The 15,329-nt window shown below is 37.7% G+C and overlaps 2 protein-coding genes across 3 annotated transcripts in view; both read left to right on the forward strand.

Moving 5' to 3' along the window:
• Cap-D2 (CAP-D2 condensin subunit) overlaps positions 1–12,847 on the forward strand; it is a 17,675-nt gene extending 4,828 nt beyond the window's left edge. The window contains exons 8-22 of one of the 2 annotated variants that reach the window (XM_073093212.1): positions 49–210; positions 3,061–3,198; positions 3,864–4,229; positions 4,359–4,682; positions 4,919–5,119; positions 5,454–5,996; positions 6,424–6,603; positions 7,419–7,559; positions 8,129–8,337; positions 8,882–9,052; positions 9,439–9,711; positions 10,152–10,416; positions 11,662–11,835; positions 12,483–12,582; positions 12,670–12,847. In XM_073093212.1, coding sequence (XP_072949313.1) covers positions 49–210; positions 3,061–3,198; positions 3,864–4,229; positions 4,359–4,682; positions 4,919–5,119; positions 5,454–5,996; positions 6,424–6,603; positions 7,419–7,559; positions 8,129–8,337; positions 8,882–9,052; positions 9,439–9,711; positions 10,152–10,416; positions 11,662–11,835; positions 12,483–12,582; positions 12,670–12,749 — 3,327 coding nt within the window. In that variant the 3' untranslated portion in view covers positions 12,750–12,847. The remainder of the gene's footprint in view (positions 1–48; positions 211–3,060; positions 3,199–3,863; positions 4,230–4,358; positions 4,683–4,918; positions 5,120–5,453; positions 5,997–6,423; positions 6,604–7,418; positions 7,560–8,128; positions 8,338–8,881; positions 9,053–9,438; positions 9,712–10,151; positions 10,417–11,661; positions 11,836–12,482; positions 12,583–12,669) is intronic. The other variant, XM_073093213.1, reaches the window with a different exon arrangement.
• Positions 12,848–13,407: 560 nt separating this feature from the next.
• LOC140757482 (putative nudix hydrolase 6) lies at positions 13,408–14,843 on the forward strand. The gene is made up of 4 exons (XM_073093214.1): positions 13,408–13,752; positions 13,987–14,218; positions 14,300–14,448; positions 14,529–14,843. The coding sequence occupies exons 1-4, from the start codon at positions 13,491–13,493 to the stop codon at positions 14,807–14,809; spliced, it is 924 nt and encodes a 307-aa protein (XP_072949315.1). The 5' UTR covers positions 13,408–13,490; the 3' UTR covers positions 14,810–14,843.
• Positions 14,844–15,329: the final 486 nt, after the last annotated feature.

The following is a 15,329-nucleotide window of genomic DNA, read 5'->3' on the forward strand; positions in this document are numbered from 1 at the left end:
TAAAAATCTTTTTAATATGTTTTAAATGTAATGTGATGTTAATTCCAGAGCTACACCCTCCGCATCAGCGTGCTGGGCATGATGTGCGAGGTGGTGAGCGTGGAGCTGTGCGGCGAGGGGCTCAGCGATGCGCAGCGCATACAGCGAGACGACTTCCTCGACGACCTCTACGAGCATATGCATGATATGTCCGCGTACGTCAGGCATAAGGTGCGATACCAAACTAATGATTTATTTGTTTATTATAAGTCTGTAATACATAAATTAAACTATCATGTATGAGAAGAACTTTGCATTTAATGATTTGACTATAGAAATGTGTACAGTTGAGTTATAATTGATTAAAGTGAAAAATGTAATGTAATAACACAAAACATTACACGTTATCAACACAAAATACGCTACGTGACGTCATTTAAAGAGCGCGAAAAATGAAGGCGTTAAAATGTGTCAAATTTTATCAATTCTTTAAATATTTTTTTAAGAAATATTTCATACTCTACTCTAATAGCATTGTTTATATATTATGTTAAAACAAAATAATATTTGATTTAAAATAATGATAAAACTAAAAATTTGCATATTCCCTATAGTAATAGCATGTGAACTCAAGGATCTGTAAGCGATCCTATTCAAAAATAAAATTAGGAGACATACTTTTTTACTAGATAATTAATATCCAGTTGAAGGTAGGTAAATTGAACATAAGTTTCTTCGGTACTTATACAACCGCGAGCGTACAATCGTTAGCGTGTTTCAGGAATGGTACAACGCCATCTAGTGGTAAATAGAGAGAATAGCTAACATAATATAGTGCAGAGTAGGTAAACCTTTATGCATCAACGTGCCATTTTTTCTAAAGAATGTTTAATGGAAGTGATTTTGGATTTGATTTGATATTTGGAAAATAATAATAATAAATACTCTTTATTTACTACAAAAAGGTACACTTTAGATTGGTTTTATTACACGCATAATTTAAATTACTGTAAAAATTTGTGTTACTTCTGTTGCTACTGGATAGATGATAAATAATTTATGTTAGGGTTGTAAGATGTTACTTTTAGCAAAATGCATGCCCCCCACCCCGCGCACCGAATACTCCGTCATCATCAAGCGGGACATCATACCCTCCGGGACTCTCATATGCTAAGGCAATGCTAACATAAGGGCGGTGGGCATGGATTTTCGGGTCTCGAGGATACCCTCTTTGCCCGGGCAGATTTTCAGGTGGTAAATACCCCCCGGATTTTTAATATTTATTCATAATAATATAATGTTATTAAAAACAGTATAGAATAATGAAAAAATATAAATAAAAAATATATCATCCCACTGTTGAGTGGGTGATTCGGTACTTATGCGTCGTTACCAAGCGGACGGTCGGCCTCCTGATGGTCGGAGGTCGCCAGTCCAAGGAGTTCCCGCGGGAGCGGGCGCCCCCCAGGTGGTCGAACGTGTAAACCCTCCGTAGCGTAGGATCACTCGCGTTGGATCGTCATATAATACCTACTTTTTTAAAACATTTTTACACATGTTTTATGATCGGTGATGTGCCCAAAATATTGTGCCGCGTGCTATTAGTTCGCCATCTCTGATATAGTGTGTGTGCCTGATTTTGAATAAACAACATCTACATGCTTGTTTATTGATACAATAGACAGAAATATTGAAGAATTGTTGAAGAAATAGGTAGAAGTAAATAATATTATTATGGTGTGTTACTGAGGAATATTACAACTAACTTTAGCAACTATTTTCGGCAGGAAATAATATTAAGTATTTCACCCTAGCACTTTTTATGAACTATGATTGCAGGAATTCCGTCAGTTTATCATCAACCTATTAATATCCCACTGCTGGGCACGGGTCTCCTCTCAGAACGAGAAGGATTAGGCCAAAGTCCACCGCGCTGACCAAGTGCGAATTGGTAGAAGTCATGACATACCTTTGAAAACTTTTTTTTTTAAGATTTCTCAGGTATGCAGGTTTCCTCACGATATTTTCCTTCATCATTTAAGCAAATGATAATTAATTTCATACTTTGAAAAACATAACTTTGAAAAATCAGAAGTGCCTGGGATTTGAACCTCGGACCCCTCGATCAAGAGGCCGAGTTTCTTAACCACTAGGCTATCATTGCTCCCTAACATTCCGTCAGTTAAGGCCCGGCCAAACAGGACGCGTATTCTAGCGCCGCGTACGGCGTAATTTACGCCGCGTTCTAGCGTCGCGTCATGTTGTACTGAGTTAGTAGAGAGCGGTCACATAGAGCAAGTACGGCGTACGGCGTTCTAGCGCGACGCTAGGTGTTCTTATCGCCGGGCATTGTATTTTTTACAGATTTGTGTACTAGCGCCGGGCGTAATTTTGTAAAATATTTATAAAACTTATAGTAAGTGTTTGGAGACACTATTATTTAATAGATTTATATAATATAAAAATGATAATTAATAATAATAAAAACTATAATAAAATAAAATTTGAAAAAAATATTTTTGTTTTCTCTTTGATCATGATAACCAAGCACACAAACGACCACATATGAACCACTCAACATCTGAATAGCGAATTTATTATCCAAAACTACCAAAGATATGTGATACCAATGTGACGTTTTTTAAATTAGTACGTTGTTTAGCGCCGCTTAAATATAGTCTGTGGTGTCCAAATACGCGGCGCTAAAGTACGCGTTCTTTTTTTTATAATATAGGAGTAGCAGACTAGCATACAGTCCACCTGATGGCAAGTGGCTACTGCCGCCCATGGATATCTGTAATCAACCCCAGATAGGATTAGATATTCCCACCTGAGGTCGGCCACAGATGCGCCGCTACCCCTGAGGATTAAGCTGGAACGCCTCGGAAGTCTGTCTCCCTTACCACATCCTTCAAACCGGAACACAGCAGCGGCTAACACTAAAGTTATTAGGTAGAAATAGGTGTGGCGGTGGTGCCGCCGGAGTCGAACCACAAAGGGTTCTACCACCTTCAAAATTGGCGTTCTATTTGGCCGGGTCTTTAATGTATGTTAAGGTAAGGTTCCGTGCGTGTGTGGCAGGTGCTGCAGTTCTGGGCGCGGCTGCAGCGCGAGGGCAGCGTGCCGCTGGCCCGCCAGCGCGCCGTGCTCGCGCGCGCCGCCGCCCGCCTGCGCGACCGCGCCGCGCTCGTGCGCAAGGCCGCCATACAGCTGCTCAAGGTAACACCCGACACATCTTGAACCGGCTACAGACTCACGCGAGAAGTCTCGCCAATAAATCTTGCCGAATTGCCCGACAACCGAGAAGCCATCTACACTTATGCGACCTTCTTTGAAAACCTTTGAAGCTGACTAAAATACCGACACCGATCGGAGAACAGGCAAGTGCGAGAACAAGAAGGCAAGAAAGCGATCACATTCACGCTTTTCGGGTGTTCTCTGGGGTTCTCGGCGTGAGTCTATAGTCGGTGTTGTACTTACACCACCATATACCAAGTTATATCTCTATTCTCTACTAGCGCGAGTCAGTTCCCGTGTATACTTGCTGCAGATAAGCATGCAATGCAATAGTATGTATTTTTTGTATAGTATAATGATTTTTTAAAATATGTATACTAAGCCTGTTATTCATATTAACCTCAATAAAATATAAACCATTAAATATTTTGAAAATATATCAATAGAATAAACAATTTACTTTTTTTACTTTAGTTCTGGAATATTTCAATTTTAATATACCACGAAATAAATTAAGATTTTGCTTTAATTTCATGGGATATTAAACTTTGAAGAAATCTTTAAAATATGAATCTAAAAATAAAATAACAGTTAAGGTTCTTAATTTTTTAATTCTTTTATAACATATTATTTAATTTTATATTCAGGTGTTTCTAGAATGCAACCCATTTTCTGCACAACTAAAATTAGATTTACTAGAGGAGCAACTAAAAACCGAACAAGAAATATTGGAAGATCTTCAAAAAAAACTTAATCCAGGGCCGGACCCTGAGCTAGTGAAGAAATGGGAGAAAATAGAAAAAGATGTAATAACCACTATTAAAGAGAAAATGGATATTCTGACGCAAGATGAACCTATGCTCTCTCAGGCTACGCTGGAAAATTTATATGATACAATTCGAAAAAGTATACGCGAAAAAGACTATTACAAAGCTTTCCTTATTGTTAAACATACTGAGAGACAATATCCTGAAGCGAAGTTGTTGAGATGCGACATGAATAAAAGCGACCAGGTATTGTTTTCGTGTTATTTAAATACTTATTATCTGTATCTTACTTCTTATTTTGACATAGAATCTGCTCTTTCTTTAACTATTGTTAAAAAATAAACTAATAATTTATTTTTTATTTCTTCATTTTAGCTGGAATACTTCGTTGCATTACTCCGAAATGTCTTCGTCATACCTGAGCGAAGACAATCACTCACACAGCAATGTGAAAATGAGCTAGCGCTTTACAAGAAAGTGGAGGAAAAAGAGAGTATAGTGGCTTTCCTGATGGAATCTGTGCAGTTCAGTCGTATGATATCCGAAGCGGTGCCGCTCATCAACTCTCTATTGATGTCTAAGCAAGCGGGCGACGTGAGCGAGGCGATAGACTTCTTCACCACCGCACACCATTTCAACATTGACTCTGCTAAGGAAGGGATTGCTAATATGTTGATGTTGGTGTGGTCGCCGGATCTCGTAAGTAATTTTATTAATTCATTCACATTTATATAAGTCCTTTTCAACTGTTTATTGTGTACAAAGACACTACTTTTCTCTAGGATCTTTGAGGATATTTGAGATCATATGTGTAAAAATTGTGAACAGTGACGTCATAGCACATTATTATATTAATCTTCGTCCTACTCGTCTCTGTTCAATTCAATTTTTTTAAATTTCGAATGGTAGCGTGTCAACCAACTTGTGATTTTCAGGAGAAACGTGAAGCGGTGGAGCGCGCGTACCGCGAGATGTACCTGGAGTGCGAGAACAAGGCGGAGCGCGGGCGCGCGTTCGCGGTGGCGGCGCGCCTGCTGCGCCTCGCCGCGCGCCTCGACCGCGGCGCCGCGCTCGCGCTGCAGCACCTCGTCGACAGCTGGGTGGCCCGGGGGGACGTCACCCCCGCCATCGTGCAGGTGAGGCGCGCGATGTACCGGGGTGCGGGAACAAAGACAAGTGGAGGAGAGTATTCGAGTAGCTGCTCGTCGGTACCTGCGCCTCGTTCACAGCTTGCACGCTCGCTAAAGAGAAAATTTCGCCTTACGCGTACCTTGAAATACCTCTTCAACAATTGACTCGCTAACATTGCAATCGCTGTAAGCGTAAGTCATAGCGTTGGTTTGAGTCGTTCGAGTAAAAATCACATAGGCTCTAAGCATAATTGAATTGATATCTAACATTACTTAGACATTTAAAATTGAAATTATTAATTATACTATTTTTTAATCTTCAACGTCTTTACATTTTTAGGTATTTTGGGAAATGTTTCTCAAGAAAATCGACGGAACCACAGACACGGACAGCTATGCAGCGCTATCCATTCTCGTGATGATCGCCAAAGCGAAGCCCTCGGTCGCGCAAGCCAACATAGAAATCATCCAGGAACACGGTCTCACAGCCGACTACAACTCGAGATGTTTGAGCGCGCAGCTTCTGCTGTCACTTTCTAAGAAGAACCAAAGATATCCAGCCGAACATTCTATGTTTACTTCCCTCTTTGACAGTTTGATGGAAACGTTTTCGAACTTTAATAAATTCTCATCCTTCGCCGGATACTCTATAGACTTTATATACGCCGTGTGTGATACTCCTGAAGCTATCTGCACTAAACTTCTTGCTGAGATGTATAGAAGGATAGAGAAGGAAACTGTCAAAAATAATGAAAACGAAGAGGAAGGCAGTATCCCGACAGAGTTACTGCTCAGGTTCATTTTTGTACTGGGACACATTGCATTACAACAGCTGATATATTTGGATATTAATGTGTATAGTGAGCTACGTAGAAGAAATCAGGTATGTTCTTCGTTTTTTTAAATAAAATTAGTGTTATTATAATATATTAATAATGATACCTTTTCTAACATTTTTACGATTTTATGTAATAGTGAATGGCTCTCTGTTAAACTACTTTTTTAGCATATTTACCTTATGTCAGCCATTTAACATGGTAAGAATATAGGTAGCTTTTGAATTGATTATAAATTGGTCAAAACTGTTATGACTGCTAACTAGTTCTTTATAAAAGTTGATGCGTAAATTTTGCAAATTTAGTTAGTTTTAGTGAGCTATAACTTAGTTTTTTTCAACTCAGACAGTAATAGTTGATAAGTGTAACCATTTCATTTGAAGAGGAGACGGCCAGTCACCGGTGGTAATAGCCGTCCTACTGGACGGTAATAGTTAATAATTAGTGTAATCATTAAAATTGTATAATGTGTAGGTCCGCGAGGAGCGCCGCGCGGAGGAGAAGCGCAAGAAGAAGGCGGGCGCGTTCGCGACGCCGGCGCGGCGCGGGCGGCCCGACGCGCTGCGCCGCGCCACGCTCATGAACGCCAGCAGCGCCTCCGCCGCCTCGCGCTCGCACCGCAACGCCAGCCTCGCCTCCAACAAGGACTCCAACGTTAGTACTCACTCACTATCTATTCACTCAAATTTACGATCGATTTCCTATTTTAAACCGTTCTTAATCCGTGCACGGTTGCATGTATCCTTCATAAATGGCCAAATAAATCAAATCTCATACACAGCATTCCGTAGCACCAAAGTTTTAATATTTTGTATTTTTAGTATTTATTGTTATAGCAGCCATTGATGTAAATCCATTATGAAAATTTAAACTGTCTACACAATATTACGATTCAATAGATAAAGCGGAAAATGTTGTAAAATAGCAGTTTCTTATATGGAGACCACCATTTATTTTGAAACTTTTTTACTTTTAGTATTGGCTGTTATTATATAGCGGCCGCGGTTATACTAAAAATTTACGTATTTATATAGATAAATACTTATAATTTAAGTATTTATATAGATAAATACTTAAATTTTACGGTTCCAAAAATAGAGGTTTAATAAAAGGGTTCCGTTTTTACTCTTATTATTTTTTACATTGTAGTAGATTTCCATTCTTTTACAGATAGTAAAAAAGTAAAAACTTTATCAGTATTTTGTGTCTATCTATTACCAAGGGCATCATCCCGAAGGACAGAGAAAGCATTTACGCAAATGCAAAAATCTCTTTTCCATACATCAACTGCAGCCCCAAATCTAGATCATCGGGATATCAATTAAAGAATAAACACGATAATTGAAAATATAATTTATTGTAGTAACAATTTTCTTATATGTTTACACCCAATCGCTTATCCTAGTAATAAAAACTGAAAATTATGGTATCAATAACCTTACATTCAATTCATTATTTCTTTTAAAAAGTGTGAAGCAAAACAAAAACGTAAAACGAAAGCAAACGAGGTTGCGGACTCCTCAGCGAATAGAGACCTTCACGTGAGCCACGTTAGTGCCTCTTCAAGGGGAAAGCAATCCGCTAGTTCGATGTCCAGCAAAGTGCCCTCGGTGCGTCTGTAAAACATCGTCATATATATAAATGTTGTGACATATTCATTGAAGGATTACATACGTAGAAGTTGTTATGTCATACTAGCTGTTTTAGCAACTATATGTTACATTACCATAGTTTCAATAGAAAAGACGTAAAATTTAAATTTCGTTAGAGTGCATTAAAAAGAATATTATTACATGTATTTTCAAGTACATACGTTATTATTACATGTAATAAATTACATGTTTCAAGCTTATGGCGTATTTTGAATATATTATTTTTTTCTAGTCCGCATTCTCATTATCACTTCATGCCATTAAGGGATCAGAATTTTGAATTTTTATACTTGTTTCAATCAATTGTTAAGTTTAGTTAGCAATTATGTTTGTTAGCTAATGACATTTACGTCACCATTGTGTTAAAATTGTTATTTAATATACAAAAAAGTTGTCTATGTGATTGTCAGAGTAAAGTGCAGGAGATTTGTTTTGTGTGGCTTAAATACAATGAATGTGTCCATGATCCATGTCATTTATAACAAATAGTGGTATAAGTACAGAAGACAAGTTCTCAATGTTACCAGACGAACACCACAATGACGGAGGAGGAGACAGGACTGGAGGGCGCGGTAGCTGACGACGCGGACGCGGAGTACGTGAGAGCTGTGTGCGAGCGGGACATCGTGGGGAGTGACTGTGCGCTGGCCCGCTACATGCCCCTACTACGCCACCTACTGGCCTCGCCGCAAGCGACGCCCGCGCTACAGGCCGCCGCTGCTCTCGCATACACTAGGTATTTACACTTTGGGCAGATGGGACTAGAAGGCGCGGTAGGTGACGACGCGGACGCGAAATACGTGCGAGCTGTTTACGAGCGGGATATCGTGGGCAGTGACTGCGCGCTGGTCTGCCATGCACCACTGCTGCGCAACCTAGTGGCCTCGCCACAAGAAACGCTGGCGCTATCTGCGCTAAAGGCTTAACAAAGAGAGCTTAACACGCTATAGAAGTAGTAACCAAATGTAATATGTATGGCAGTAGATATCACCGTGAAGTCCCAAGTTTGCTAGATGTGCATTTTTAAAACTACCCTCTTATCTCATTAACAAATATCGAATTATAATGACATTACACCGAAAGTGAAGGGGCAGTCGGCTAGTTCTAGTAGCAGTTCGATCGTAGCTTCCGACCGATGCGCACGCGCTCAGTGTGCTCGGTAAAACTTCGTTGAGTGTTTATAAACAACAACGTATTCGTGTGTACATGCAAATCTTAGTAAAATTGTATAAAATAATAGTCATATGGATAAGATTGATGGTACTTGTTTTCGTTCTCAGGTTCATGCTAGTGTCCAGCTCTGTATGCGAAGAAGGACTACAGTTAATGATGACAGTTCTCAAACGCTCAAAGAATGTCCCCTTGAGAAAAAATCTCATCATTGCTTTCGCCGATCTTACACTTCGGTTTCCGAATCTCACACAACCCTGGACTCATCACATTTATCATACGTAAGTTGACAATATTTTTTTTAATACTATAAAAATTGCATAATATTCTTACAATAGAAACAAATTAATGTTAACCCTAGTACAAAATTTATGAAAAATATCCAATTTTTTTTTGGCAATACTATATGTGTATAAATCATAGTCATTTAAGCACTGTTGTTTGTAGTATATTATTATGAATTGTTCATTCATTATTATAGTGATAAAACAATAGTATATGATGCAATTTCGACTCCATTTTAATGAAATTTTATCCCACGAAATGGCACTGATATTTGGTCATCATCACTAAACAAATGACAACTTATTCGCTAGTAGTACTATTTTATTTCGGAACATTAGGAGCTCAAATTGTATGTCCTAATCGGTATTCAATGTGATTCCAGCCTGAGCGACGAGGAGCTAGAGATCAGGCAGTGCGCGGTGAAGATGCTCTCGTTCCTCGTCCTCCACGAGATGGTCCGCGTGAAGGGCCAGATCGCGGACATGGCGCTGTGCTGTGCGGACAAGGACCCGCGAGTCGCTGCCATGACGAGGCTCTTCTTCAAACAGCTCTCGCATAAGGGCAACGCCCTGTATAACGTCATGCCTGATATCATATCCCGGCTCAGTGATCCCGAGCTTGACGTGCCAGAAGAGAAGTATAGGGTTATCATGAAGTAAGTGCTTTTTTTGTACTAAAGGAACTGACTTAACATTAAGATGCTATCGGCTCGATGTTAAGAGGTCATTGTGGTATTTTGATGTAAGACAAAATAGGATCAGAGTCCATTATAAATTTGATTACAATTCAGTTCGTACCTTTTAAGACTACACAAGTAGAATTATGCCTTGCGACATTTTAACCGAATGTACGCTATAAAGTAGCTGATACACATAATGAGGGGGCAAAACACTCAAAAGTTCTACCATCTTTTAGTCAGAAATTATGATGCCAGCAATGGCATAATTCATTGTAGTTTACATGGCCCACCTTCTGCCTGAAGTGTGACCATGAATCTCCAACCACGATTCAAATGTTGCCCTAAAAATATACTGGAACCATTTGAAAATATATTGAGAGCCACTGTTATCTTAGTAAACGAGATTTTTTTTCTAGATACATCACATCACTAATCCAAAAAGATCGTCAAATGGAGGCGTTAGTGGAAAAGCTATGTCAGAGATTCAAACTATCCACGGAGGAGCGCCAATGGAGGGACCTCGCGTACTGCCTCTCACTCTTCACTTACAATGAGAGGTCATTGAAGAAACTCATCGAGAATCTAGACTGCTATAAGGATAAATTGCATTGCTCTGGAGTCATGGAGTCGTTTACTACGCTTATGAATAATACTTCCAAAATGGCTCGAAATGAAATTAAGGTATGATGGCATTGTATTATAATTAATATTTTTTTGTTAAAAAAAAATATTTATGCAAATACCTAAAATTTTAGGTTTTCTCAAAATTAAGCGTAACAAGAATTTAAATATTAAGACTTACGACTTTTATTCTGGAATGAAAATAAGCCTGTAGTTCATAAAAAGAATATTTTTTCTTTCAATAATAATTTATGCATTAGGATCATTCTTACGGTCTTATTCATAAAAAGTTATAGCACACTTATAACGTTGCTATAGTACGATTGTCAAAAAGTGTTATTCATAAACGTATTTTAGGCACTAAACCGTTCTATAAGCCTTCTATAACTTATAGAGGCCAGAACCCTACTATAACAGTGCTATAAGACAAAGATGGCGGACTCTCATCAGCTGATTAGTGATTACTAACCTAATTTGACAATATGGTTTGAATAAATTTTAAATGGCAATGTCCGTTTTATATATAAACTTGAAATAATTTATTTAAATATCCGATAAATAACATTATTATATCACTATTTCAAATTACAATGCAAATTTTACAAAGCTTAGATATTATTAATAATCTAGAAAACCGTCCACTTCGAAGAACATTGCACCAAAGAGTGATCCGTTTTCTTTAAACGACGAAATTTTATAATTGATCTCATACGTAATGATCGTAAATTAGATCGCAGAGATCCTGGTACACCTTCTGAAATACAATGTTTACTGCCATAAGATATTGCGAATGTTTACAAAACGAAACTTAACAAAACATTTATATCCAACCAATTTTCACTCCTTTATCTTTTAACAACTTTTGCTTAATATCCTATTTTAACAAATAAAATATTTTTAAATTCGCGGTATTTACAAATACAATGACACTGACATGTTATTTGGTTTTATTGACAACGCATTGACAAGAATGTCAAGACAGAATATTTTTTTAGTACGAAATAATGTCATTTAATGATGTTTATCTATGGATATTTGTCAATTTGTTCGCCGAACTTCACTATAATTTTCATTTATAGTTGACTTTAGCGACACATTAGTTATATAAGGTTTATGGAACGTTTATGAATAAGCAATTTTATAGAACGTTTTATAAGCTTATCGAACACTTTAACTAATAATATTTTTTCATATAATAAGTCTACTCATATTAATATTGTAATAATATTATTGTGTTAAAAACATTAATAATTTTACTAAACAATAATGATTTCAATATTAATAAGTGATATTTGGGTATTGCAGACTCTAGTGACAGAGTTAGGCGACAAGATAGAAGAATGCTTTGCGGTGCGGGAGGGCGAGGAGGGCGAGCGCGGGGAGCGGGCGGAGCGGGGCGAGGCCAGCCCGGAGCCCGCCACGCCGCGCCGCAAGCCCGCGCGCCGCGCCCGCCGCCGCTCCTCCACCAGCCCGGACGAGGTCAGATATATTAACATTTCAATCAGTTGTTATTGTTAATAATTAAGTATTAAAATGAAAAAAATATTTCACATGCTATACCAGTTAAAACCCTTACAACTTGTAAATAACAATAAACATATAATAGATAAAAACATAATATTATAGAAGCGATACACAAAAATCATTTATTTCACATGCTATACCAGTTAAAACCCTTACAACCCATAAATAACAATAAAATAAAATAGATAAAAAAAACATAATACTACAGAAGCAATACACAAAAAACAGATAAAACGTAAGTGTAGCAGCAAAAATGGTAGCACTCAGTCTATACTAATGCTTGTGAATGACAACATGACTCCGTCGGCTAGTTTCAGTGAACCAGCTTTGTGCCCACTTATACCCGTTATTAATATTCATTCTATACTGGTTTTCTACCAAACATCGAAATTTCACAATGTCTAGTATGCAAATTCAATTTCTTAAACTTTTAAAGTCGGTAAAAAATTGGATTTGGGATTTTTATTAACCCCGCCACGCGTAAATATAGGCGTACTATATTATTTTCTACTTAACGTTTTGTATCAAAAATAGGACACCTGAATAAATTTAATATGTTGTTAATTTATTGAGCTAATATAACAATACGACTCTTTTTCTAGAACGAACCTCCGAACACACAATACACGCCGCAGTCTGTAAGAAAATCGAAAAGGAAAGTTGCGCCACGAGCCAACAGACGTAACGATTCGGATGAATCAGGTATCATTGAACACAAGTAATTATTGCTATTCTCGATTGTTAAAATCCAAATTCAATCCTATAACGTAAATCTGTTGATTTTTCTAGATGAAGAGGAACAACCGAAAAAAGAAAATGAGGTATTCAAGAAACCTACTTCTCGGAAAGTCACACGGAAGAGGAATTAAGTTTATTGTATCCGGTTTTATTGTTGTAACGTGTAACTTTTTATATTTTTAAGTATGTCAATTTTAATTCGTGTTTTAAATAATATATAAGATAAAAATATTAATATGTTTTACTTTTTAAAGTACGATGGTCATATGAAAACGACATTTGTTTTATCTCCATTTTCATATTCAGACGCGGGGGCGGGAAAAAAAAGCTCTGTGAGGTGTCGCTCTAAGACAATATTATTACCCCGTCTACAGACTCACGCCGAGAACACCCGAGAAGCGTGAATGTGATCGCTTTCTCGTTTTCGCGCTCGCTTGTTCTCCGAACGGTGTTGGTATTTTTACCCACTTCAAAGGGTTTCTCGGGCGAGAAAAGAGAACGGTATCACATTCTTCGGTCTCAGTGCGACCGTAACATTGTATGTTCTTGTGTAGGTATAGCCGCTGCACTGACGTCCGTTCTGGATGACGGTCGAGAATGCGAATGAGGAGGTCGCTTGAGTGTAGATACCTTCTCGGTTCTCGCGCAATTTCTCGGCGAGACTTCTCGCGTGAGTCTGTAGCCGGCTTTACAGAGAATACAACCACTTCGTCAACTAGGCAACACTCGTTTGTCAAGAAGACAACTTTGACAGTAAGTTAGTGTCACAAGTTAGTGACATTGACAGTGACAACTCATTGACCGAATCATTTGAACCGGTTATAAATAAGTACTTAATTGAATAGTTTTAAGAGTATTTTCATATTTTACTAATGAAATTATTTTCATATTACAAGTATTTTGACAAAATTAATCTACTTACCATTATTTTTACTACGTCTATGATTCGATCCTGCTTATCAATAATGGCCAGTCACACCAAATGCAGAACTGGCACTTACCCACGAACTACAATAAATAGGTTTCTGGTCCCTGACGATAAAGTTAACTGGTCAACTGAATACAAAGATTACGAGCCTCCTTACTACACGTCACCAGCTACTTACGGGAAACCATGGGCTGATCCAGATATAGGTAAATCATTTTTCCACCTTGCTTCTAGAATCTTAGATTCCTTCAAAAGGCTACGCATTTGAAAGGCGGTAAAGTCAGTATGGTTCGACAGGTAATGTGAAGCAGGCATTAGATAGTGGTCAGATTTATTTTCTACCTATTCGTTACAGAAATAGTCAAAAATTTTAAAAGACAATATTGGTTACTATGGTAGACCAGAACCTAAAATATTATACATTTTAAATTTATTTTTAGGAAGTCCAAATTTTAATCCAAAATGGAACAACCTAGATGGTAATATCAGCAGACAAAGTTACATGGGAGAATATCAAATTGTCACTGGCTACCCTCTGAATCCTATTGGACGCACAGGAATTCGTGGTAGAGGTATACTTGGTCGCTGGGGCCCCAATCATGCCGCAGACCCTGTAGTCACTAGATGGAAGAAAAATAGTTCTGGAGAATTGGAGTATGACATGCATAAAAAGTAGTTATTTAAAAATACCACCAATTTTCTTGTGAATTATGCTATATTTATGTACAGATATTAAAACCTTTATGTTTGTAGGAAAATTCTTCAATTTGTAGCTATAAAACGTCAAGATACAGGGGAATGGGCTTTACCAGGTGGGATGGTTGACCCCGGTGAGAAAGTAACTACTACTGCCGTCAGAGAATTTGAAGAAGAGGCCATGAATTCCTTAGTAGCATCTGAAGGTTGTATTAAATAACTGTACAATCTATTTTCATTTAAAAAACATATTAAATTTTTGCAATATATTTTGTATTTCTTACAGAAGAAAAACAGCAATGGAAAACTAAGTTCAAAGATTTCTTCAGTAAAGGCATTCCCATATATCAAGGATATGTGGATGACCCCCGCAACACTGACAATTCTTGGATGGAGACAGTTGCATACAATTTTCATGATGACGATGGTTCTATTGTTGGAGGATTTAAGTTACAAGCTGGTGATGATGCAGTTGGGGTCCGCTGGGTAGACATTAAACCAGATCTAAGACTTTATGCTAGCCACACAAATATTGTTGAGGAAGTATTAAAAAAACATATGGCATAAGGCACATCAATAAATTGAATAAGGAATTGAATAAGTGGGAAGTGTTTATTTTCAAATTGAATCTCTACAAAAATATTGATGACTGAGCAATTCTTAATTCAGTCTTTATTAAAGCTGTGCACTGTAAATGTCACAAGCTAATGTTTAACTGATTTTTATATGAAATTAATTGTATTTAATTACTTGACTATCAATGAAATTGGAGCTGCCGTGATAAATCTTAAGTGTGCTTTTTTATAACATTGAAATAGCAACTAGCAAGTGAGCTTACAGGCCGCCTGATGGTAAATGGTCACTGCCACTTATGGACATCTGCAACAAACTTCACTTGGTATATGGTTTCCTGACGATGCATTGGCACTTCTGAGGACTAAGGTCGTCAGAGACCCCCAGTCTAAAGTTGATTTGAATGTACAAAATTACAAATGTGTCATACAATTTATTCACCTGTGATTTGGTGACCTTTTTTTTTGCTGTCTGATATCTACCAAATAATCTATGAAAATTGTAATTTCATAGA

The sequence above is a fragment of the Epargyreus clarus genome, unplaced genomic scaffold, assembly GCF_041222505.1.
Source record: "Epargyreus clarus isolate Ecla_fem2 unplaced genomic scaffold, WU_Ecla_fem_2.2 ptg000004l, whole genome shotgun sequence".
Lineage (NCBI taxonomy): Eukaryota > Metazoa > Arthropoda > Insecta > Lepidoptera > Hesperiidae > Epargyreus > Epargyreus clarus.